Raw genomic sequence first — 22252 nt, 5'->3', positions numbered from 1 at the left:
AACAATATAGTGCAATTTCTTGGCAGCAGTTTGTTTCATGTTCACATAAAAATTGTGTTCATTTAATTCTGTTATTTTATTCTTTGTTTTTTTTTTTGTATTTCTCGATTATATCCTGCGATAATGCAATAAATTTATTGAATAATTTAAAAGTTTTTCTTTAACATTACTTCTGTTTCCCACTCAAACTACACCTCTCGTATTAAAAACTAAATATTTTTTATTTTTGGTAATATTTATTCAATTTTTCAGATTTAATTCAATCGGGAAATCGCAAGTCTGTCCCTTTCAAATTTTCCTCGATCCACTTGTCTGCCATTTCGTTGAGTTCACCGTGAAATTCATTTTTCCATTCGCCGTTTTTTCCCCTCCTGATGAATTCCTGTTCTCCTTGGATTAGTATACCCAGATTTTTCAAGAGGTCGAAATTCACTGAGCTGTTTTTCCGGAAGTTTTCGATCTGAAGGTGTTTTTCCAGTGCACATATTTCTTCATCTTCATAGTTTGTGCCTAGGAAGTCTTGAACTCTCATTATTGCGCGTTTTGTGTTCTGTAAATTGATTTATTTGAGGTTTTTCAACAGTTTGTAGTCTAAATTTGGTATTGCTCATAGTTATTCCGATTTGCGTAGGAATTTTTTAGAAAAAGTTACTACTACCTTGACCATGTCTTCGTAGAACATGAAGAGTAGGTTACTTTCATGTTTTAAGTTCCAAGCTTCCAAAACGTGATCCCAATAAGGGGTCCATGGTTCTGTGGGAAAATATCTTTGAAATCGATTCAAAAATATAATTTTGTTGCTTACGTAAATTTTCCTGAAAATATTTCCAGTAAGTTGTGAAGTCTCCTTTGTATCCTTGTGTCCTAATCAGTCTATTCAGGTGGTAGAAAGATACCGCAACATCTTTGGGGTTCCTCGCTATATAGATCACCTGTAAAATTATCACTGGATAATGAAATATGACAAAAAGTTTTCGATCCTGCCAGGATTCGAACCTGGAATCTTCTGATCCGTAGTCAGACGCGTTATCCGTTGCGCCACAGGACCTGCTTGGAAGTTGAAACTCAAAAACGGTAATTAACGTGTTTAAAACAGTGGCGGTTCCAGGAATGATTTTGGAAGGGTTATAATTTTATATTTGAAATTCTGTAAGGTAACTACTTTGAAAATTATTCTTATTTGACAACCGTACTTGAGGAAGTTTCAACTGACCGAATCTTTTTGACGAATTTTTAACAATCTGTTTCGGGTTTTTTCGAAAAGAACTTAAAGTGTCCCTCTGGAACCGCCCTTGGTTTGAAACCTCAATCTCGTAAGGATCATTCGTTTCATTTTTGAGTACTGAAAGAGTTTTATTGAGTTCATTTTTTATATCAGAGCTATTGTATTTGAACGACTGGTGTTAATACTCAAAGATGAAGAATAAAAAGTTTTCGATCCTGCCAGGATTCGAACCTGGAATCTTCTGATCCGTAGTCAGACGCGTTATCCGTTGCGCCACAGGACCCACAGGGGTGAATTCTTATCGACCTGAAATTCTGCGAACAAACCTTACAACCAGCCGTCAAAAGATTTTTTGGCAACAGACTCAGAGGTAAATGCGTCTTGATGAATCTCCTCCCCTCAAACTTGGTCAAATAATCGCAGATCGGCGCCGATATATCCTCTATCATCTGACTTCTCAGTGCGGAATCCGAATTCTCTCTCAGAAACTCAGCCTTCACCTCTGGATGCACGAAACAACTGAATCTAAAATAAAAAGACATGAGTTTCAACGCGAAAACCACCACGAAAAATATATTACTCCAGAAAGGGAAACCGTACGACTAAAGGTATTTCCGCCGCTTTCTCGTAGTCCAAATTGTTGGCTAACAACCACACCATCTCTTGAGTCCATGTCGTTCCTGAAAATGGGGCGTAGAGCAAGAGGAATTTTTAATGAATGACCACTAAAAAAATTAACCTGATCTGGGAAAGGTTACAATCCATACGTCGCTTTCCCTGACTTCGAAATTGTAGAAGTCAGCTGCTTGGTCTCTGTAGCCGCTAGGGAAGAACCATTTTTTCTTTCCTACTTGGATAAACCCCGTACGTTCACCTGGAAGTACGAGGGTGAATCAAAAATAAAAGACTGTTTCGAGAGAATTTACATTGCTCAAAACACAAATCGATTAGTATAGATTTCAAAGATTCCATGTTAAAAATACAATTTAGTTTTTACATAGATCTCAATATTTATATCCCGCTTCAATGGTTGATCGAAATTAAAGGAGTATTATAATAATTACCTGTGAAATCATGAAGTAATTGTTTGTTGACGTTTTCCTCTACTTTCTTTATTTCGAACGGAAACTCTTCGGGTGCTTCCTTCCTGTCCGAAAGATATTCACTAAACACCACATTAAATTCTTTTTCCGCTTTCAACATGTCTAGGCGTCCTTACACGGTCGAAGACAAGTGATGAATGAATCTGGCAAAAGTGTATTATTTGCTTAAAGCACTTTCATTTTCATCCCACTATCTTCAAGAACCATTATATTTTTTGTGATGTCAAGTTGTAATTGAAGGTATTTAGAGAAAGTTCTTTCATTCTATTTACTACGGTTTTACTGATGTCTAACGTTTGAACGTTGTTTAAGTGCGTAATACTGCGTAATTAATGGTTTAAACAGTCTTGGTTTTCTTCATGAGCAGTATTTTTGAATTGAACGACAATTAACTCATGGTCAACAATAAAAATCTTAAAATTTGCCAAAAGTAAACATTCCTGTTGATTCAAAGCGACCAAAGAAATTATAAATTCAAGGAAGGTGTGATGAAATATTATATTGTTTTTTTTTTCGTATTGAATAAACGCAACGCAAATATTGAGTCTATATGTGAAATAGATAACGATTTTTGGGTTCAATGTCACAGCCACTTTTTCATTGTTGTAAACGCCTACAGATTCTGAGAAATTGCTTTGGATATTCTATTTTATTCGAAATGATCTTGAAGAGGCAAAAATATGTTCAAACGGACATTGGAAAAATTGCAACGGAATGTTGAATTCACGGGAAAAAATATAAGTTGAGTATGCTATACTTCAGAACATAGATTAAGGTCTAATGATTGCTTTAGAAGACGTTTTTCAACCTTTCATTCTGACATTTTGTTTTATTTTTTGGAAAGCGATTATTTTTCCTCTTCGAAAAAGGTTTTTGTACACTTCATCACTTCATCTTAGTTCAGGAGATAGCCATGGCTAAAAGTGCAACACTTTTAAATCTACTTCAGCTCACCGATGCAGCCCTTATAGGACCTGATGTGAGTATGGTCACCATCATGCTTCAAATGAAGATAAACCTTCAAGAACACCCTCTTGAAAAAAATACGTTTTTTTTTTACCATTACAGCTGGGAACTGTCAATTTTCGACTGCTACACACTGTTCTCCAAGTTATAATCAATCAGGTGGGAATCGGTGGTGTTAAAGTAGAATTTAGTGGAAGCGAAAGCGAGTTGATTCAGAAAATGATTGATCCCCAATCACAAGGAGGCATCAAGGCCACTCAGTACCAAATTGCGAACGACGCAGGAAAGCAGTCGCAAATGACAGACGGAGGTAGGTTATATTAACAATTAATCGAAGGAAAACAAGCTGAGAGAAACACTAAAGATTCGTACGTCCTACCCCAATAGGTTTCAAAGGTTCTTGCAGTGATTGTACGTAGAAATAGATGTATAACGTTAAAAAAACGTTGAAATTACGTACAAAGCGTTGCCTCGCTCCATTTAGGATATAACAAGATCGTTCGGCTTCGAAATCCAATATCAAGGACGGTTACGTTAGCTTCTAACGTTAGAAAAACGTTAGGTGCAGATCTGACTGTCTTGAAGGGGTTTTAAACCGACAAACGGTCCCCGATGAGCCCCTAGATTATCCCTTGACAACTGTTCGTTTCAGGTAACGTGGTAATAGTGGCCACCAACGGAGACAACGAGATGACTCCATCCTTCACTGTCGCAGTGACCACGGAGGCCTTCGCCAAGTTGACGGGTGACGTTTCCGACCTTAAGGAGAAGTACAAGGAACTGACGCAGATGTCCAACAATTCCGAATTGGTGAAGGCAGTTCGGACGGTATGTGGACCTTATGGTTGTTTTTGGTCAATCTATAGCTTGGTTTTTCTTTGTTAGAGCGTCACCGGCGGCGAGTCGGGGCCTATCGTCGATATGTACCAGCTTCTGTCGTTGACCAAGAGGGTGGAGGCAGCAGAGATGGGCATGGCCAAGATGGCTTCCATGATCGAAGATTTGGCGAGGGAGAGCGGCGGTGGTGAGAGTGGAGGTAAGGTGGTACATCTAAATCTCCTCTTTCCTTGAGTAACCAAAGCATCTTACGTGCACATCAACTGGAGGTGGCGGTGGTGCTGCAACGAAAGTGATCCAAGACGCCGCCAAGCTCAGGAGTTCCATAGACAACGGCCAGGGTCCCGTGCAAGATCAGGTGAAGGAGATCGAGAGGAGACTGTCCGAGCTGGAGAAAAAACTGGCGGGGGGAAATTTCCTGGGTACGCACCTGCCCAAGATGTCCGAGCCAGGAGGTCCCGTGGTCGGCGAGGACTTCTCCAAGTGAGTCGAGCTTTCGTCCATCGCAGTTTCGAAGTACGATACCCGATTCGATTCCAGGACCGACCTCTCGAAACTGAACGTGGAAGACGCCTTGGTTCTCATCCAACGAGAGTTCAAGAACGTCAGGAACCTCATCCAGGCCCTGGACGTGCCCGGTCTACAGAAGAAGATCGAGGACGTGAAGGGAAAGGGAGGCGGTAAACACGGTGGTGGAGGAGGAGACATCAGCGAGAAGATGGCTCAGATTGAGGTGCATTTTCATCAGTGCGTGGAGCAGATAAACTCGCTGGATACCATGTTTCACGGCAAGATGGAGACGGTTGGCAACCAGGTCGGTCTAGCTTCTTTTTAAACAGGTTCTGACAGGATTTTCCATGACAACATCGTGTTGGATATTTAAAGATAGCGTCCATCGAGCGAGAGCTGGGCAAGGTGTACGAAAAAGTGGCCGGCATGACGGAGCAAGAAGGTGCGGGCTCGGACAGCCACCTGATGGAGCTGTACAAGAGATTCACGGAGCTGGAGAACATCACCAACAACATAAGCCAGACGACGGCTGATCTATTGGACGAGAAACAGGAGCGACTGATGCATTTGGCAGTGAGTTACATTGGGGCATCCCCGGGGGCACTACAAAGTTCTTTGTGTTGTGTTTTAGAGCATAAAGGAGCAGATTGAGATGTTGAAGACGGTGAAGGCGGATAAGAACGAGATAGAAGGGCAATTGGCGGATAAGGTGGACATTTGCATGATCAACAGGAAGGTGTCTCACGAACAGTTCGACGCCACGTGTACGGATCTAACTAAGGGTATAGAGGATGCGTTGGAGAAACTTACCAAACAGGTAATTCGAACAAAAAGCGACTGTTATAGACTATAATGAGAGATTATTCGTCGTTTAAAGGAAGAACTTTGGCAACAAGCCCTCTCCGACATACAATCCGAAGTAGGAGCGAAACTGGACAAGATGGAGCTTGGTCCCTTGAAAGAATTCATCACGAGCAAGCTGGGAGTGTTGCAGAGTAAACTGAAGGCCCTGAGCAAACTCAAGAAAGAACAAGAAGCGGCCGGTACCAAAGCAGCGCTCCTCAAGTGAGCTCAATTCTCTTTTGTCCAACAAATTTCAAACTTTTCCGCATCTTCAGGGACGTCAAGTGCATATCTTGCGATCAAGACGTGGTGATGCGCAAGCACATGGATCCCAGCCTGTTCCCGCAGCCCCCCGCCCTACCGCCGACCAAGACGATGGCCCCCTATCTCGCTTACGAGCTGGATCAGCTGAGGAAGCAGCAGAAGAACCTGAACGCCAGCAGGAACCTGAACCACTTCGAGCAGATCAAGAAGGGGGACGTCTGCAACCGATACTGCGGGGGTAGTCACACGCTGACGACGCCCCAACAGAGGGTCACGAGGCTGGGGAACTTCCTGGAGCAATGGGGCCCCGAAGTGACCACCGTGAACGATTCTGAGATCAAGGGGAAGGACGGAATGGTGAGTGAATGGTGTTCCACTGTTGCTGGTGGTTCTTCCTTGATGTTCTTTTCAACCTTCAGAATAATAGGGAATCTTTTTTGTGGCCAAAAGGTTTGGAGGGTAACCTAATCGATGATTTCTTGTAGATTTACCGTGGTGAAGATAAGGCAGAGGTGCCTGTTGTACAAGCTCCGATCATTGGAAAGGGCAGGCCTTCGATGATGGTACACGGCGACATTTTGAGTGCTAGGCCAGGTTTCGAACTACCGGAGAAGTTGAGCGGTAATAGAAACCGCAAGGGGTCGGACTCAGGTGAGATTCTTGGAAAGTCAATGCTTTTAATCTTGTGATGAAACGCTGATTGAAAATACTGATACTTCCTTATTTTTTTTAGGAAGTAAAACTGCAGTTACTTTCAACAGGTAAGTAGATATACAGGAACGTCTTGACGTATTAAAAATAAATTGTTTTCAGTCCCGACTAGATCAAAAACGCAAATGTATATTGAGAGAAGCGGTTCGTAATAAAAATCAATCCCTATGTCAAGTGTTTCATTTTATCCCCACTATCCTGGCCCCTACTCGTCTACGCCCATGTCTGTACCCATATCTTGGCTTGTTTTCATCTCTCAAATTTGGTTTTTTCCACATTTCGACCTTTTAATCCTTCGAAAGTCGAACGAGGAAGACTTGTTCACATTGTCGAGGTTATATCCCCAAAAAAAAAACTCCAAGAGTTGTTGATTTTTTTTCGAGTACTCTAGCAATCTGCGACCGAAATGAAATTATAGCCAAGCCAAAAAATAAATTATTTTCCGAACCACGATTTTTTTTCAACTTCGACCAACTCCAATAAAACAAATCAGAATTCGTATCAATTTTTATTGGACACTTCAACCTACAACACTCTCCGTGAGATCATCCATCAGTTAGAAAACGAAAAAAAAAAACAAAGAAAAAAAGAAGGAAAAAGAAGTGAACTTAGTTAAATTTACACTTCGAGAAATCCATCTCCGGATGCTGCTGCATGAACTTCTTCAGGATGTCCTGCTTCTTCTGATCGTCGCTGGTGGGTAGACCGAGTTCCTTCTGCCTCTGGTCGTACATCATTTTTTCCACCATGCCCCTCGTCTCGCCGTCCAGATCGCTGAGCTTCGACGGTTCCGGGTTTATCTTCTTGGTGCTGATCTCCGGATCGGATTTCACCAGTTTGGACCACCAGTTCATCTTGTTCACCTTCTCAATGTTCAAGATGACAGTCTTACCGTCCTCGATCACCCAGGTGGTCTCTTCCAGCTTGATCTCGTGAGGGAAATCGTCATCGATTATGGGAGGTTGTCCTTTGACGCCTACCAAGATCGTCAAAGATGATATTTGGATGAATCGATGAAAAATACACAAACTTACCGACTGTGAGGTGCTTCTTGGTGAAGTTGATGTTCAAATCTTTCTGTTTGGCCCTGAAATTAACGTTCAGGGGAATCCTTACTTCCACATCTTGAAGGGTTTGTGTCCACTTGTACCGTTCAAGATCACAGCCATTGCCAGAGTTTGGCATGATTTTACCTGAAAATAAAAAATTGGGGTCTGAATTCGAAATGGGCCCCATCGATACAGAAATTTCGAAAAATCTCCAAAATTTAAACAATTTCTTTGATCTCTTGTTGTTTCCTTTGACTTCCAGATCGAGTAAAAAAAAAAGGCTTGTGTAATATATGTGTACATAAATATATTCTTTAATCTTCATAAATCGTCACAAAAAAGCTTTAACAGTTATTGCTATATTGTCATAATAAATACTTTCTCATAAATAACACAAATAATTTCATCGAATACAAGTTATTGCACCGTCCTCAAACACGAATAGATAAATATAGATTATATCCCATAGCATAGGATAAATATGAATAATAAAAAAAAATTAGTCAACAATGGTAGGTTACAATTCTCCATAACTCTTGTTCTTATCCTGACCGCAAGTCACGAATTTCCTTCCCTTGTGGATATTGAGGATCCGCAAGTTCTGGCAGCAAACAATTCATATAAAAAATTTCCAACTGTTTCTCACAGTTTTTCACCCAAAAATCATCATCTCTTTCGATCAATTCATATTCCAGGCCTTTCGGAGTCCACACTATAAAATAACATTTTTTTCTTTGTGCCACATGTAATTGCCCTTGAATTTGATAGTAATAATGATGCTTCCTCATCAGTTTCATGTGACCCTTATCCAGATTTGCGAACTTGATGATACCACACGAAATCCCTTGTAGAGGGGTCATTTCTGAGCAAGTTTTTGGACATTTCACTTCGACAATGGCGTCATTTCCAATGAGACCATCTGGTGAAGCTCCCAAGTATGGTTTTTCGAAATCCACATAAAACCCACATTTTTCAACATGATAACTTGTTAATTCTTCAAATTGTTCAATAGCTGTATCCTCATGATCCTTGCCCCATTTGGTATACTGATTTCCAGTGAAAGTATCATATAATAGGGCTCTTACAGCATTTTTACAATGAGTTGAAGTTCTCATTTTGCAGATTTTTCCAAAATTGGAAGCTGTTAACCTTTTTCTTCTCTCTTCTTTCCACAGCGGGGAATCTGCTTGGCCTATTGTATTGTTCTGAAGGTCTTCTATCTCCTCTTCAGAAAGATAAAGGGCTTTCAGGAAAAGCTCTTTCTTACTACATCCTTTGTTTTCTTTTTTCGTTGAATATTTTACTTTATTCTTAGCATGGTTTGAATTTCTCAATTTGAGTGGTACTACAAAAGTTTGAATGCAGGATTTGTTTGCTCTACTTGCATCCTTTTCATAATATTCTCAACTCAAAATTTGGAAAACCTGTTCTTTAATATATCCGATTACAACATAAGAATAAAAACTTCAAAAATTCATTGAACAAACCAGAATATTATGAAAAACTGAGGAATACTATACGGCCAAACTTACCTCTTTCTGAAGCATCTTCTTCCTCATCCCCGATGACCTTAGATTTGACTGCATTCTTATTATCTGAACTTGTTTGAGACCCTTCTTTTTCGGCATCTATTTCCATTTGTAATTTTTCAGCTTCTGCATCTGTCAGTTCTGTTATTTCTGCCGGTTTGATAGTGCTCTCAACTTCTTTTTTGGCCTTTGCAGCCTTTCTTGCAGCTTCTTTCTCCCTTTTTTCTCTTTGTTCGGCTTCATGCGTTTCCCTACTGATTTTTTCGTATTTCCTGAATGTGGACATGACTAATTTCTCCCACTGACCTTCTTCAGCACCGGTGAAGAAATCAGTTTTTCTGGAAAGGAAGCTGACAAATGTATCCAACAGTTGTGCAGCACCTTTGGGATGATGCTGAGCAATTGAGAGGAATAATCCATCGAAATGTTCTTGTTGATCACCGTCTCCACTCATTTTTCTCAATTGTAGGAGTGAAAGAAGTTTCTGGAAGTTCAATCCTAATGGTAGCTATGTGTATGACTCAACTGTTGGTATGGTGATGGTATCGTATCACTGAATTCTCTTCTTTAATCGTGCGAACCAATTCTCAAAATTTTCAAACCGAACTCCACAATTTGCTCTATTTATTGTTCTTTCTTTTTTCATGCGACTTTTCGCATTTTGCACTTTGTTTGAGGTTATAAATAAAAATCATAGAATTCAAATCAAAGGGTCAAAGAGTACTATATGACTGTTATTTGCTGTTTACCAGAATTCAAACTATTAACAAAGAGGAACTCTTTGCTATTAAATTTCAAAAACGAAGTGCCTGATTTTCTAATTTCCCGAGTACCCATGAAAAAAATTCTTTGGCAAAATGAACATTACTTTTATCTGTTTCTAGTATCAGACATTTTCAGGAAATGAAAAAATTGAAAGATTTTATTGTGTTCAATGCTCGATAAACGCCTGCATCGAATGGAAAAGTATTTCGAATTCAAGTAGATCGCTGATTCTTGAGTTGGGCTTCAAATCGGTAATTTCAATATTGAATTCACTCATAGCCTACTAGAAAAGGTCACTATTTCAAAATTCAAATAGTCGCCTTCCAATCCAAAGAAATATTTACCTGCTTCGAGATTAATTTTCCATCATCATTGCGCAGGAGGGTTTGAAATGGTTCTTGCGCCACCGAAGATAACTAGGATATTTGAAAATTCTAAGCGTCTTCGTTATGGTTTTGTTTTCTATGTGGTTGTGGTATGAAGTGATCCTTAAATATTTACCGGCATTTTCTTTTCTACTCCATTAATGTTATGCAAAACATGTAAGTAAATAATTACAACTAAAATTTTCTTTGTACATATCAACACTTCTCTAATTTCAGTTTTACTTGAGTGCCCAAAACCTGAGAGACTCGAGAGATTTGGTGATCAATGTAAGTGTTGAAATTTTTAGTATTATTTTTCATGAATCTTATTCATCTAAATATTGAACATTACTGCTGAATAATCAAAATCAGCTTAGAATGTGTAGATGGAGCAACTTCCGCTCCACATAATGAATTTCCATTTCACTCAACTGCAATCTTGGTACTACGACTCACCTCCATATTGTTTTACAATATTACTAGGTGTGATTTTGCTGTTTCATAGAATAAACGGGTGTTATATTCTAGCAGAAATCTACACGAGTTAAAAGATCTTCGAGAGAGCTCGGGTAGTAACAATGAAAAATGAGTAAATTGATAACATATTTATTATTAAATCTATTTTCACTATATCTTTATTCAAACCATCTCATTACATCATTGTGCTCTACAACAAACATACAATGCATTAAAAAAATTGAATTCCCCAACTCACTCGAATTGCACTCATGAACGATTGAAACGTTTTTTTTATTGCATTGTATATAAATATACCTCTCTATATTACATAATAGTACAGTTATAATGATTCATATTTTCAATTAATATGTACAATTTGAGATTTGTTCAAAATATCGAATCACAAAAAACCGATGAAGTGGGGAAGTTTGAACACAAATCAGTGATATGAAATTTTTACAAGTAAAAAGCTGAAAGTATTTCTCATTATTGCGAAAATTATAGAGATCCTTCAATTATATATTTAGGGTTTCCAAATGAGTTGGACTATATATGTGTAAAATAAAAATTCTCAATATATAACATTGGAATATATTCATTTATTTGGATAAATTTAAATATCTTATAAGATTTATTTAATATATTTGGTGTTTAGAGAACGTTAATTTCTATATTGACATGATAATGATGAACAAAGTTTCATATTAACAACTTAGAAATCAACTGGACCTTCTTTGTTCCGTTTCAGTGAAATAAATAAAGTTAATAGATCATCATCATTCCGATGGAAATAAATAACCCGGTCGATTAGTTCAAATCAGTCTTTGCTTTAAAGAGAATTAAGATCGACAGTTATATTTTATTTGAAAGTGAAATTTCCAAAGTTTTTCAAAGATATCAAGGATATCATTGAAGGGAAAGATTGCCTCATGGGTCGGAAGTTCCCGAACATGGTATTATATAGATTATGGAAGGAGTTGAAGAAGCTTAATTTCGTATTTATATAATTTCTTAATGGTCCAGATTCTTCAATCACAGTATTATCTATTTCATTCAATACGAATAAAAAATATTCTATAAAAATCGAGTATTAAAAAAATATTACTGCGGGACAGCTAAAGCACCTAAGGAAAACAACATTTCATAGAAATTTCAGAAATTTTAACGTCGAAATCATGGCTTAGGTTAGACTATCTTCGATAGGATTTGACGCCACTGCTTAGACTTCAGTTGGGTATTCTTAACGTTATCGCTACACGAAGTATGAAATAATGGACAAAACCGGTGACATCTCCACCCAACAACGCTAAAAATTGTCGACAAAGATATGCTCAATCTACGGAATATATTCAGCTAGTAGGCGGGAAACGACATTGAAAAATCATAAGACATTTATGTTAACGACTTTAACTAGCACCAGTTCTGGACTAAGTTTCGAGTTGGCTCATCCAGCCCGCTTTTGTATACAGGCACATTTCGACACCGTATGTCACAAGGATTATTTCAACACCAAAGGGTCTTGCTGATCTCTTTTTCTCTTTATGGTTTCCGGGATATGTTTTGTTCGAAGCATTGGGTTTGAACGCATAAGGAGGAAGAGTAGCTTTTGTAAAATTGATTGAACTGTGAGAAGTGGAATCGAATTTCAGTTTCATAAGTCGAAATGGGATGTTTTCAGTCAACTTCTTGCTAAATCTCGAGTTCAAAGTCTGCACCATACGCAGAGTTCCAAGGCAAACCATCCTGTATACAAAAAATTCGAAAAATACCATCCTTTACGTCACTATATCAGTTTCTCCTCCTCTCATATGACCGCCCCCAGCCTGCTGCTGTGCTCCAAGGCGGCCAGGACGTCCTGCTTCTGCCGCACGTACAACCTGCCCTTCCTCCAGGGGTTCTGCAGCTGCAGCGGTCTGAAATCGTCTCGTAGGCACCTCTCGCGCGCCCCTATCACCGCCACCAGGCAGAAGTTCCGCAGCTTGTCGGCAGGGTAGATGGGCCCCTCTTTGCCCTTGAGCACCACCGCCATGTTCAGCTGTTTCACGACCAGATCCACGACCTCGCGGGCCGTCGTCCTAGGGGTGACGTGCAGTTTCAGGCTGGTGCCGGTGGCCAGGCCGGTATCGTAGGCGGCGTAGACCTGCAACAAGCGTTTACGTGTCTTTACACAGATGGCGTGGCAGGCGTACTGATTTCTGAACGTGGCCACGTCGACTCTCTCCACAGACTTCTAAAGGACGGCTGTGCTCTATCATTTTCGCTTGTTTTCGAATGACATAGCCCTTAGGAAGCCCTAACGATCTGTCAAAAGCGTTGGCTACCGTAGGGCAGGGAAGGTCTCTCAGAAACAGTGTGGGTGAAAGTTTGCCTGCCCTACAGTAACCAACGGCAACCTATGATTTTGACAGGACCGCCATTTTGCCTGAGGGACATAAAAGTGTCGGTTGAGTTCATTTTTTTGCGATTTCAAGTTATTTTTATAAATCCTCATCGATATTCGGCGGAAACGTTCAGTGGATATTATATAAAACTGTCTATTATTATCAATATTCACTAGTCACCAGATAGTTTGTGAACATAGTTTATTTGTTCTCCCCTCGGCCTGACGTCAATAGCGAAATGTCATATAGGAATGAAACTAACCTCACTTGCTGAATTCATATGTCATAGTGACACATGACATATTAACTATCAAAATTTATGTTGCACCGACCATGACAGTCTAAGGAAACTCTGCAGCATTTCTGTTCATCAATGAGAACGCTTTATTTGCTTGATATATTCGATAAAACCACTGTTTATTCTATTATCGACCGCAATACGTCCAAAAACTTTGTAAGAAAGACAAAGCGGTCAACTGTCAACCCCAATAATGAACGGTTTTCGATTGGATTTGAAATGAATCTAAGAGTATTCTGTGAAAATCTGTATATTTCTGAGGAAATTAGTTGAACAAATCATTGTCACCTTTTCCCGTAGTTTGGAAGCGTTCCTCAGCGTTATCTTATCTCCTACACTTTGGTTGTCTTTGGACTAGATGATTGTTATTAAACAATTTTGAATAAGGCTTTTTTGGCACTAGAAAAAACCTACTCCCAACATCACAATAGGTTTTTCTCCCCATCTTTCGCAGCCAAAGCGGGGTTAATGTTCAGAAATGAGTACAACTTTGTCATCTAGAAGAATACAGTGCTGTTACAAACTCCCAAGTCACACAAAGAAAAACCACGTACCTGTAAAATCCCGGACTGGGATTCCTTACTGCTACTCTGTTCTTCCACGAAGGGTACCTTGAAAAGGTTATCCGACACAACCTCAGACTTCCTGATGGAATCCAGCGGTTTCAGGTAGGTGGTGGCAGAAACGTCGATGTCTGAAACCGTCTTTATGTTATTCAAGCTCCTCGATAAGCTAGTTTCCAGATTGGAAGGCGTCAAAGTGTCCAACTTTAAATTTTTGGGTCGAATTCTCGTCGATTTTGGATAGGTGACTTCCGCGTGCTGTTTCACGTTGGTCATAGATCTGGAGGGGACTATTTGCGATTTCATCCTTTTCTGTGGCGTGCTGCTTCCTGGAAACAAGCGAAATCGTGAAGAGAAGTTGAAGTATTTCTCTTGTTTCTAAATAAATCTATACTCCATTCACTTTTATTTTAGCAGTCGGTTGGCCATGGAAATTTGACACATTTCACTCTGTATAGTACGAAAATGTGGGGTTATGACGCTTGTCAAAACATTTTTGGGTTTTAAATCAACTCTATGTTGCCCGTTCTACGTAAAAGTTTCTGTTATTACGTATTTTACTACAATGTCGAATCTCTTCGGAAAATATGTGACGAACATAATTGAAGTTTATACAAACTGATTGAAGGCATACCAAATCCAGTTATTTGCATGGAAAATACAAGAGATCAGTATAATATCATAATATATACACCAGTTTGAGGAGAGTTAATGTTCGTTATCTTCTTTGGCTAAAGTTTGAATACGTTACATTAGTTGTAGATTTCAAAAATATTAACCCGAAGATGAAATGCATATGTTGCAGTGGTTGGGAATGGGTATCTCCCGAAGGAATTAACAGATAATTACAAGAATTCTAAATTCTTCAACAAAAATCATCTTGCATCAATATAAGTAAAAGGAATTAAAGGTTTCAATCAAGATGAACTTCACCTTTGAACAAAAATTCTACATGAATAAACAATTAGCAGGAAAACTGGCGCGTATTTGTGGCTGTTCATCTTAAAGCATTGATATAATAATAATAATTAGGTATTTATTGGTACCTTAAAACATTTACAATGTATAGGACAAGTCAAATGAAAAATAGAAAAATCAATTTTGGGAAACTTATTCTACGATGACATTCATGGAAAATCCTGTAGTAAACTTTTCGCATTAATTCAATCAAACATAAAATTCTCAAATGCCACCACTTTTTTGGGTCTCCCAATAGAAGGAAGTTCTTTGTCATCCTCTTCATTCACAATCTTTCTGATAGTGGAAATATTCAGCTGAAATATAAGTCGTTTAGATTCGGATGAAACATTATTTAAATTCTCTTATATTGAATATGTTCGCTACCGTCTGACGTATTGTGGATTTTAGAATATCAGGGTATAACTATTTGAATGAGCGGACCTGAATTCTAAAGAGCACTTACTGAAACCCTGTCTATTTTTTCAATCTCTTTCGGCATTTTCGTAATAAAAATTGATACTAGTTGTGGCAACGGCGTTATGACATTAACGACATTTCATGAGTGCCAACCTTACTCCGTTCTAGTTACAAAAACTTGAGAAAATTATTTCATGGCCAACCGACTGCTAAAATAAATTTGAATGCAGTATACACAAGTCTTCGACAGATGCATTAGGGTTTGGTTTGCTTGAAAACACATATGTCAAAGTTTCTGCTCACCCATTGGCTGCATTGACGGATCACTGTCAGAACTCAAACTGTGCAGGCTGTCAGATGTGTTTGTCGTATTCAAGGTGTTGACACTGACCATACTTCCCCCATAGTTCGTTCTTACACCCAGCAATGGACTAGTGGTGGCTGATAGGCTTGATACTGTGTGCGCTCTGAAATGATATTTAAATGAAAAAGAAAAAAAAGAACACACATCTATCACGAGACTGTTACAACAAATGGCGCCCAACGTGTGGCATTGTTTCACAGAAATCCATCAGAAATTCTTTTCAACTGTCACGGTCAGCGAAACATCTTCTGGATATCACACGATCGTAGATAATTTTTTTCAATGCCTACGTACCTTATTCTTTGGTTTGTCGCCCCGCTGGGTATTATGTAAAGCGTGTCCTCGCTCCTAGACGGCGGTAATTTGTCGTTGTAGTAATCGCTGTTGTAGCTGTCGCTGTTCTTTCTCGAGGTGTCGCTGCACGCGCTCAGATACTGGGAAGAGGCCTCGTTCATGCTCAGTTGCTGTTCGCTCTTGCTGAACTCGTTGAGCAAGGTAGAGGGGGGCAGCTGCGAGCCACCAGGACCGGGCCAAGAACCCCTGCCGGGAGTGCTCTTCACCACCTTGCTGTCACGCGGCGGTATCTGGAGGAAAATCCTCTTCGGACTCACGCTGCTCATCTCCTTTTCCAAAATGTATCTTTGAAAAAAACGTTCTTATTGACTGATTAAAGATATTGGCGTTATTCGATCGTATAGTGGATGTATTACCTCATGGAGATACCGTTGGAGTTCTTGTCCCTGGCGAAGGCTATAACGTCCATCAGCCACCTGATCCCCTTCCACATGTTGCCGAGTCTCTTCTGGAAATCCTGCAATTGCACCAGTTTCTCCTTAGCCAACGCCACCTCGCTGTTAGAGAAGGCTTCCCGGTGTAAATGGTTCGCCGTGGCGGAGTCCAGCTCCAGAAAACAGCTGAGCTTCGAATACTTCTTCACTATCTGATTCTGGTACGTGTTTAAGTGGATCATTTCGAAGACCTGTATGGGCAAACTCAGAAGATCCCCTCTGCAAGAAAAAAAACATATAAAAATACGATGGATTTGATATGTATGCGGTCCTCACCTTTGCAGCAGCATCTCCCTCTGGCCGGGCACCGAGCAGGAAAATTCGGCGGACGGGCACAACACGATGAAACTGACCTCGTCGGTGAGATCGATCACCTCAAGGTCGTACAACCGGTGCGATAGGGAATCCTCGGGCGATATGTCCATGTAATTGAACAGCCTCTTAGCGGCGCTCGTCACCAGTTCCAAGAACGTCTTCTGCTGCTCGGAAGAGTTGTCCACGATGTCGGGCAGGTGCTGTCTACCTAGATACTCCCACTCCTCGCTGAAACAACGTTTCCGTTAGGCCACGAGGTGGTCGAATTAGATTTTTTACTTACGCAGAGACGTGTGGATTGTCCCTGATCTTGCAGTGGGGCAACATGTTGGGCGACTTGCTAGGAACCACGACTTGGATGAGATCGAAGGAACTTTGCATCTTCAGGAAGGCCAAGTAGAGGCCTTTGGACAGTCTCAGACTGGATACCTGGTGGTAGTTGATCTGCTCCTGGATGGACCCCATCAGTATCTCCGAGACGCTGTGGTCGTCGCTCAAGACAGTCTTTTTGAAAACCTGCAAGATCGAAATTGTTGAGTTTCCACTATTTTCGTGGATTTCCAAAACTTGCCTTGTTCATTGGGAGCCATCTCGAGTTGAGAACGGAGACACTCTTGGGATTTTTTATATAATTGACGGTACTAAGGACTACTGTGTCATGAGAATCACGCAGAGGCTTGTAGAATAATTGACCCAAATCTTGGAGGCAGAGGGAAGACTGTAAAATGGAGAATAATGTTCAGTTTCCTTCTAAAAGGAGGGTTAATTCAACCTACTTGCATCTGGAGAGCCGCTGTCAATAATTTAATTCTAAAATGTACGGCGGAGGATGTGTGCTTCTCCATATCAGCCTTCAGGGACTTGATGTCGTCCCAGCTACAGGACACCTTCATCAACCAGTGCAGGTCCGTATGTATACAATTAGGAAAAATTTCATCTATTTCTATCACAGGCAAAAAATCTTCATTGGTCACTAATACCTTGTCTTCGTGGTACAAGATGCAGGCTAGGTATATACCCCTGTAACAAAGCCAGAAACATACACATGTAGACCTAGTAGCTCGATTGATCGTTTCAAGAACACGAAAAATATCGTTCCTACCTTCTCAAGTTTTTGTGGAACTTGCTAGCGGCCGTAAACAGTTGTTTTATCGTTGTCTTTTTTCTTTGGGTACGTCTTTGCGGGTTCGGAGTCTCCAGCATCTCGGTGCCAGGTCTGACTTTCCTGACCTCATTCAAGAGATCTTCCAGTTGCTCTAACCTCCCATCAAACCTGAAAACATTCAAAGGTTAGAGCGTATCTTCTGCGTTTGGACGTCATCCTTCACAGCCTGATCTGAAGTCGTCATACCAACCTGGACTGTTTACCGTTGACTTCACGCCAACTGGAGGGGATGACGCAGTTTGGCGTGGACGTTATGTAGGCTCCAAAACCCTTCAAGTTTCCACAAGCGGCCCTGAAGAAGTACTTTCTACCCTGCGTTAAGTCTATGGTGCAATTCGGTTTGGACAGGTCGGTTATCTCAGTCTCTCCGGTTATTATCGAGAAGTCCGGTCTAGTTGACCATTGTACTGGAAAGAAGAAGAACAAAATTAGGCGATGTTTGAGCAATATGCCATCTTGTAAGTTTCCCAGTCATAGTTAGTGAAAAAAAAAAGAGATTTATTCACCTTTAAACTTAGTAGTAATGGGCGAATCGCTGGACGTGGGCTCTTGAAGCCTTAACGCTACGGAATTGCTAGAAGTTATATCTATGGCGACCACAGACGGCGCGTCCGGTGGTCTGGCCTGATTGAAACCGAGGACTAGTCGTTTGAGCTGTTTCGCCTTTCTCCCCCACGCGATGGCCTGCTTCTCCGTGTCGCCGCCGGCGCAGCCTGAAAATAAACCATCGGGTTCGGATCCGGACGGATCGACGGACGCTCCAACGAACTCACCTGCCATGGCCGAAGTCTGATACCCTATGATGCTCGAGAAGGAAGCTCGCGTGTTCAGCTGAGAGCACGGCTCGTCCAGAAGGCCTCCCAGCTCCTGCAGCCTGAGTTCCGCCTCGCCCAGCAGCTGTTTCAAGTGAGATCCGAGTTTCTCCGGATTAGGAACTACAAAAAAGACATCGTCATTGTCGGGGTGATCTTCTTGCAGGGGAAAGCTGGAAACTGGTTGCCCTTTGCACCAGTTGCATTTTGGACTCGTTGTGGGGCAGAAGGTCTCTTGTGTGAGTCCGTTGGCGCCTTGCTCTGTCGACCCACAGAAGAGACTATCTGTGTCGAGAAGTTTCTCGATCGTCTTACGTGGAAATACTTGATTTTTTTCACGAAACAGATGGTCTTCAACGGATTTGCAGGCAATGCCTTCGCGGATTATTTTGCATAGTAGATACTCCCGTAGGGGTTGACACATATGCGCTTCTATGGTTTCATGAACGTCATTTTCGGAAGAGTTCGTCGATGATTGCTGACTTTCTTCTACTTTCTCGAACGAGACTTTTTCTATTTCTCGTTTATCTTCTAGACCAATCGCAATATATTTTTCACTGAAAGAGTTATTTTTACACGAAAAATCTTCCTTCACTTCACAGTTTTTTGTCCGTTTACCGACCGAGGCTCCGAATCGCCTAGAGAAAAAAACTTTCTCAAAGTCGTTTAACGCGCGAAAAAAAAACGTTATGGCGTTAGTCTCGAAGCCGTTCGGAAAAAAATCTGCGTCGAAACTGGCGCTGTCTAACTTCTCGAAACCCTTCTTACTTTTGCCCAGACACAGCCGGAGCCACCACAGGAACTTGAAGGCCATCGATTAAATAAAAGAGTGCCGCAAAATGTAGAATCGTCAAGACATAACTGATGTAAAAATTTCGTGGAACCCGTACTTTCGCGTTGATTGGCATTTAATTGCCCGTCTTTAACTCTCGGATAATGAAAAGTGGAAGGAATCAGTTTCGTATTAATTTTGTGGATAACTCTCGTTAAAAGTGCTCAACTAGGCCCGAGGCGAGATAAGGAATAGAAGAATTCCAAATAAATCGGAAGAATGTGCTGATTGTTAGCATCGGAAAATCCAGTTCCATCCGCATAAAAACTTGACAGTTGACGTTTCGAGTAGATGATGGTCGACAGATGAAATGTCAACTTTCAAATGTCGAGGTTATAGTGTCATATACTCACATCTGCTTCCCTCTTTGGCTCCGAAACATACCAGCATCTTCACCATCGGCCTGTTGTTGCTCAATACCGCAACGTCCAGTGGGGTGAGACCGTCGCAGTTGACGCTGCAAAAAATTAACGATTTAGTTCTGTCGGAGGGTCCATAAAACCGGAGGAGAATCACCAATTTACGAATTGAAGCTGAAAAAACGCGACTCGTATAATCGACCAACCATTTCTAATTAGGTTAAGCTATCTCTGACTTCTTTGTACTAGTTTGTAATGGAATTATGTTCAGAAAAATGCATCGCCTTACCCTGGATGTGAGAACATTCGAGGATTTGAAATAAATGATGAAAATACGTTTTTTTTTCGATCGAAATTCATTCAATATGGCATTACGCCACGCACACCCATTGGTCTACTGAAATTCGACTCTTCAACTGACTTATACCTACTTCCATTAACAGAACTGCGCACTGAGTGCATTTTTCGATGTCATTCCAAAATATCCGAAGCTAGTTTTACCAATGGAATTCCGTAATATAGAAAATTCCATTAGTAAACTTTGGCTCATTGAGTATTTCAAAAATAGCAATAATTTCAGAACATCCTAATCTATATTTGATGTTCTGTGATCAAGCGTTACCAATGGAATTTGCTAATTGTCAGTGTCATATCTTTTCCGTAACCCATTAACACACAGCAAATTTTTTCTGCTCGGTATTACCCCATAGAGAAGATCCGTGACACATGCCACAGAACTAGATTATTTTTCTGCGCGGATCTTCAAGAATTATAGTAACTGTCACATATTTTCGATGACCCATGAACACAGAAACCGTCTTCAACGATCATAGTATCTCATCTTCTCGATGATCCATGACCACAGAAATGAGTATGTTCGGTATCATCCCATAAAAAAGATCATAATCAGTGTCGAATCTTTTCGATGATACATTTAAACAAAGAATTAGATAATTTATCCTGCGTTTCCATCAGAAAGATATTTATGTCCTGGTTTGATGGATTGTATGAGCTATTATTAGCATAATGTATAGATTTTAATTTTTTTATTATCTGTTCCAGGCAGTTTCTTCATGTACAAGAACCATATTGTTCGATGTAGGTAGAATAATTATCTTCGCGCCGTTAATACTGAAGATTTCATACATTGCATTGCCTCAAATTTCAATACTCATCCCTTGTTCTAGGTCAAAATGATGCGTATTTCCCTGGCACGTGTAGCCGTGCCCACTTATTATTCAGATGTTCCATTTAGGCCAAATTCGAGCTCCGATAATTCGGAATTCATTCGAGAATCAACCCGTTGGACGATAGATTTTCAGCATCGGACGGGAGATTCAAGCCCCCAGCCTCCCTTACGACCATAAATGCACGTACGCCCACTTCCATTATCTCCCACCCGATCTTCAGCAGTGGAAACGTCTGTTTCCTCCCTGCCTTAAAACATCGACAACAATGGGGCAATTCGCCATTTCCGGGTCGTCCTTGACGTTTCCGCATCGTCGCCGCCGCCCGCTGGGCGTCTTCCCCCACCCCCTCCGCCAGATCGTGTAGATGTTGATTTATCCCTTTTAATTATTGTCGCGAGGAAATCGAAAACTCGACTGCCGCGAGGGATGTGCGGGCGTGACGACGCCCGCCGAATGTCGAGTACGTCATTCTTCTACGGCCACGTGGAATCGTCGAATCAGGGAGTTTATGTACACGGCGGTTCACCTCTGGAGTGCTTTCTGCTCCCTGCGGGTTTCCACACCCGTAGAAAATCGTACTAACAGTACACGTGGACACTGGCAAGTTAGGAAAAAAGGAAACAGAGGTTCACCCCTGAGGGCGTTCTGTTCCCCCCCGGGTTTTCACACCAGCAGAGACTTATCGCCACTAGCGTACGAAAACTCGGCTATCTCCCAATTCAGGACGTTTTTCACGTTGCTACATCGTTTTTCAGAACTGAAAAAGGGATAAAAACGGCCCGGAAAAAATGAAACTTCGTTACATCCCCCTCCGCCGACAGAAAAAATGAGACCGAATTTTTTAGATTTGAATTCACCAAGTCCCGTCCGGTTCAACTTGGCAAGGCGAATTTTTGTGAAAATCGCATAATCTGTTCCTTCCTATGATTAACCCTCTAATGCCCAAGTTTTTTTTCCTTTTTTATAATTATTTCCGTATAGTTTCAAATTAGCTTATGTAATCTACATCCTTTTTTCGCAAATAGTTAACTGATTTACATTAACACCTGTTCCCACAAAATGAACCTATACTGTAGGCGGACATGGGCAGAATAATTTTGTATCCACTTATATGCAACCAGTCTCAAGGCGGACTTGGGTATTAGAGGGTTAAATACTAGATTACCCTTGCTTCAGCGTACC

General features: G+C 40.8%; 4 protein-coding genes and 2 non-coding genes across 12 annotated transcripts in view; 1 reads left to right on the top strand and 5 right to left on the bottom strand.

Annotated features, from left to right (window-relative positions):
* Window positions 1-55: 55 nt before the first annotated feature.
* Window positions 56-2634, bottom strand: LOC123317256 (sulfotransferase 1E1-like). Of its 2 annotated transcripts, none has more exons than XM_044903690.1 (7): window positions 2290-2634; window positions 1965-2099; window positions 1806-1905; window positions 1552-1750; window positions 806-932; window positions 656-753; window positions 56-550 (listed from the first exon to the last, which is right to left on the bottom strand). In XM_044903690.1, the coding sequence occupies exons 1-7, from the start codon at window positions 2426-2428 to the stop codon at window positions 260-262; spliced, it is 1089 nt and encodes a 362-aa protein (XP_044759625.1). In that variant the 5' UTR covers window positions 2429-2634; the 3' UTR covers window positions 56-259. The 2 variants fall into 2 exon arrangements, with proteins under 2 accessions (XP_044759625.1, XP_044759626.1); XM_044903691.1 differs by having other exon boundaries at window positions 659-753.
* Window positions 976-1048, bottom strand: Trnar-acg. The gene has a single exon. It is a non-coding gene; the product is annotated as a tRNA-Arg (tRNA).
* Window positions 1436-1508, bottom strand: Trnar-acg. The gene has a single exon. It is a non-coding gene; the product is annotated as a tRNA-Arg (tRNA).
* Window positions 2635-3140: 506 nt separating the features above from the next.
* Window positions 3141-6626, top strand: LOC123316976. 2 transcript variants are annotated; one of them, XM_044903303.1, is made up of 13 exons: window positions 3141-3307; window positions 3397-3604; window positions 3947-4122; window positions 4180-4330; window positions 4401-4614; window positions 4672-4945; window positions 5017-5214; window positions 5273-5458; window positions 5519-5706; window positions 5760-6105; window positions 6234-6399; window positions 6482-6509; window positions 6562-6626. In XM_044903303.1, exons 1-13 carry the CDS (start codon window positions 3242-3244, stop codon window positions 6569-6571), a joined length of 2211 nt encoding a protein of 736 aa, XP_044759238.1. In that variant the 5' UTR covers window positions 3141-3241; the 3' UTR covers window positions 6572-6626. The 2 variants fall into 2 exon arrangements, with proteins under 2 accessions (XP_044759238.1, XP_044759237.1); XM_044903302.1 differs by having other exon boundaries at window positions 4398-4614.
* A 326-nt stretch (window positions 6627-6952) lies between these two features.
* On the bottom strand, window positions 6953-9742 carry LOC123317338 (nuclear migration protein nudC). Of its 2 annotated transcripts, XM_044903813.1 has the most exons (4): window positions 9602-9730; window positions 9041-9523; window positions 7494-7652; window positions 6953-7435 (listed from the first exon to the last, which is right to left on the bottom strand). In XM_044903813.1, exons 1-4 carry the CDS (start codon window positions 9681-9683, stop codon window positions 7068-7070), a joined length of 1092 nt encoding a protein of 363 aa, XP_044759748.1. In that variant the 5' UTR covers window positions 9684-9730; the 3' UTR covers window positions 6953-7067. The 2 variants fall into 2 exon arrangements, with proteins under 2 accessions (XP_044759748.1, XP_044759747.1); XM_044903812.1 differs by lacking the exons at window positions 6953-7435; window positions 7494-7652 and adding an exon at window positions 7796-8853 and having other exon boundaries at window positions 9602-9742.
* A 1015-nt stretch (window positions 9743-10757) lies between these two features.
* The window catches only part of LOC123317318 (ankyrin repeat and fibronectin type-III domain-containing protein 1), a 48629-nt gene continuing 37134 nt past the window's right edge, over window positions 10758-22252 (bottom strand). For 3 of the 4 annotated variants that reach the window (XM_044903780.1, XM_044903781.1, XM_044903778.1), the window contains 14 exons: window positions 19875-19978; window positions 18651-18812; window positions 18384-18590; window positions 18068-18284; window positions 17815-17985; window positions 17489-17732; window positions 17284-17430; window positions 16996-17228; window positions 16674-16940; window positions 16320-16616; window positions 15904-16248; window positions 15549-15712; window positions 13860-14197; window positions 10758-12766 (listed from right to left, as the gene is read on the bottom strand). In XM_044903780.1, the coding sequence (XP_044759715.1) occupies window positions 12431-12766; window positions 13860-14197; window positions 15549-15712; window positions 15904-16248; window positions 16320-16616; window positions 16674-16940; window positions 16996-17228; window positions 17284-17430; window positions 17489-17732; window positions 17815-17985; window positions 18068-18284; window positions 18384-18590; window positions 18651-18812; window positions 19875-19978 (3232 nt within the window). In that variant the 3' untranslated portion in view covers window positions 10758-12430. Of the gene's footprint in view, window positions 12767-13593; window positions 13803-13859; window positions 14198-15548; window positions 15713-15903; window positions 16249-16319; window positions 16617-16673; window positions 16941-16995; window positions 17229-17283; window positions 17431-17488; window positions 17733-17814; window positions 17986-18067; window positions 18285-18383; window positions 18591-18650; window positions 18813-19874; window positions 19979-22252 lie in introns of those variants that run through there. The other variant, XM_044903779.1, reaches the window with a different exon arrangement.

Source organism: Coccinella septempunctata, chromosome 7, assembly GCF_907165205.1.
Source record: "Coccinella septempunctata chromosome 7, icCocSept1.1, whole genome shotgun sequence".
Taxonomy (NCBI): Eukaryota; Metazoa; Arthropoda; class Insecta; order Coleoptera; family Coccinellidae; genus Coccinella; species Coccinella septempunctata.
This window is presented reverse-complemented; position numbering and strand designations above follow the sequence as displayed.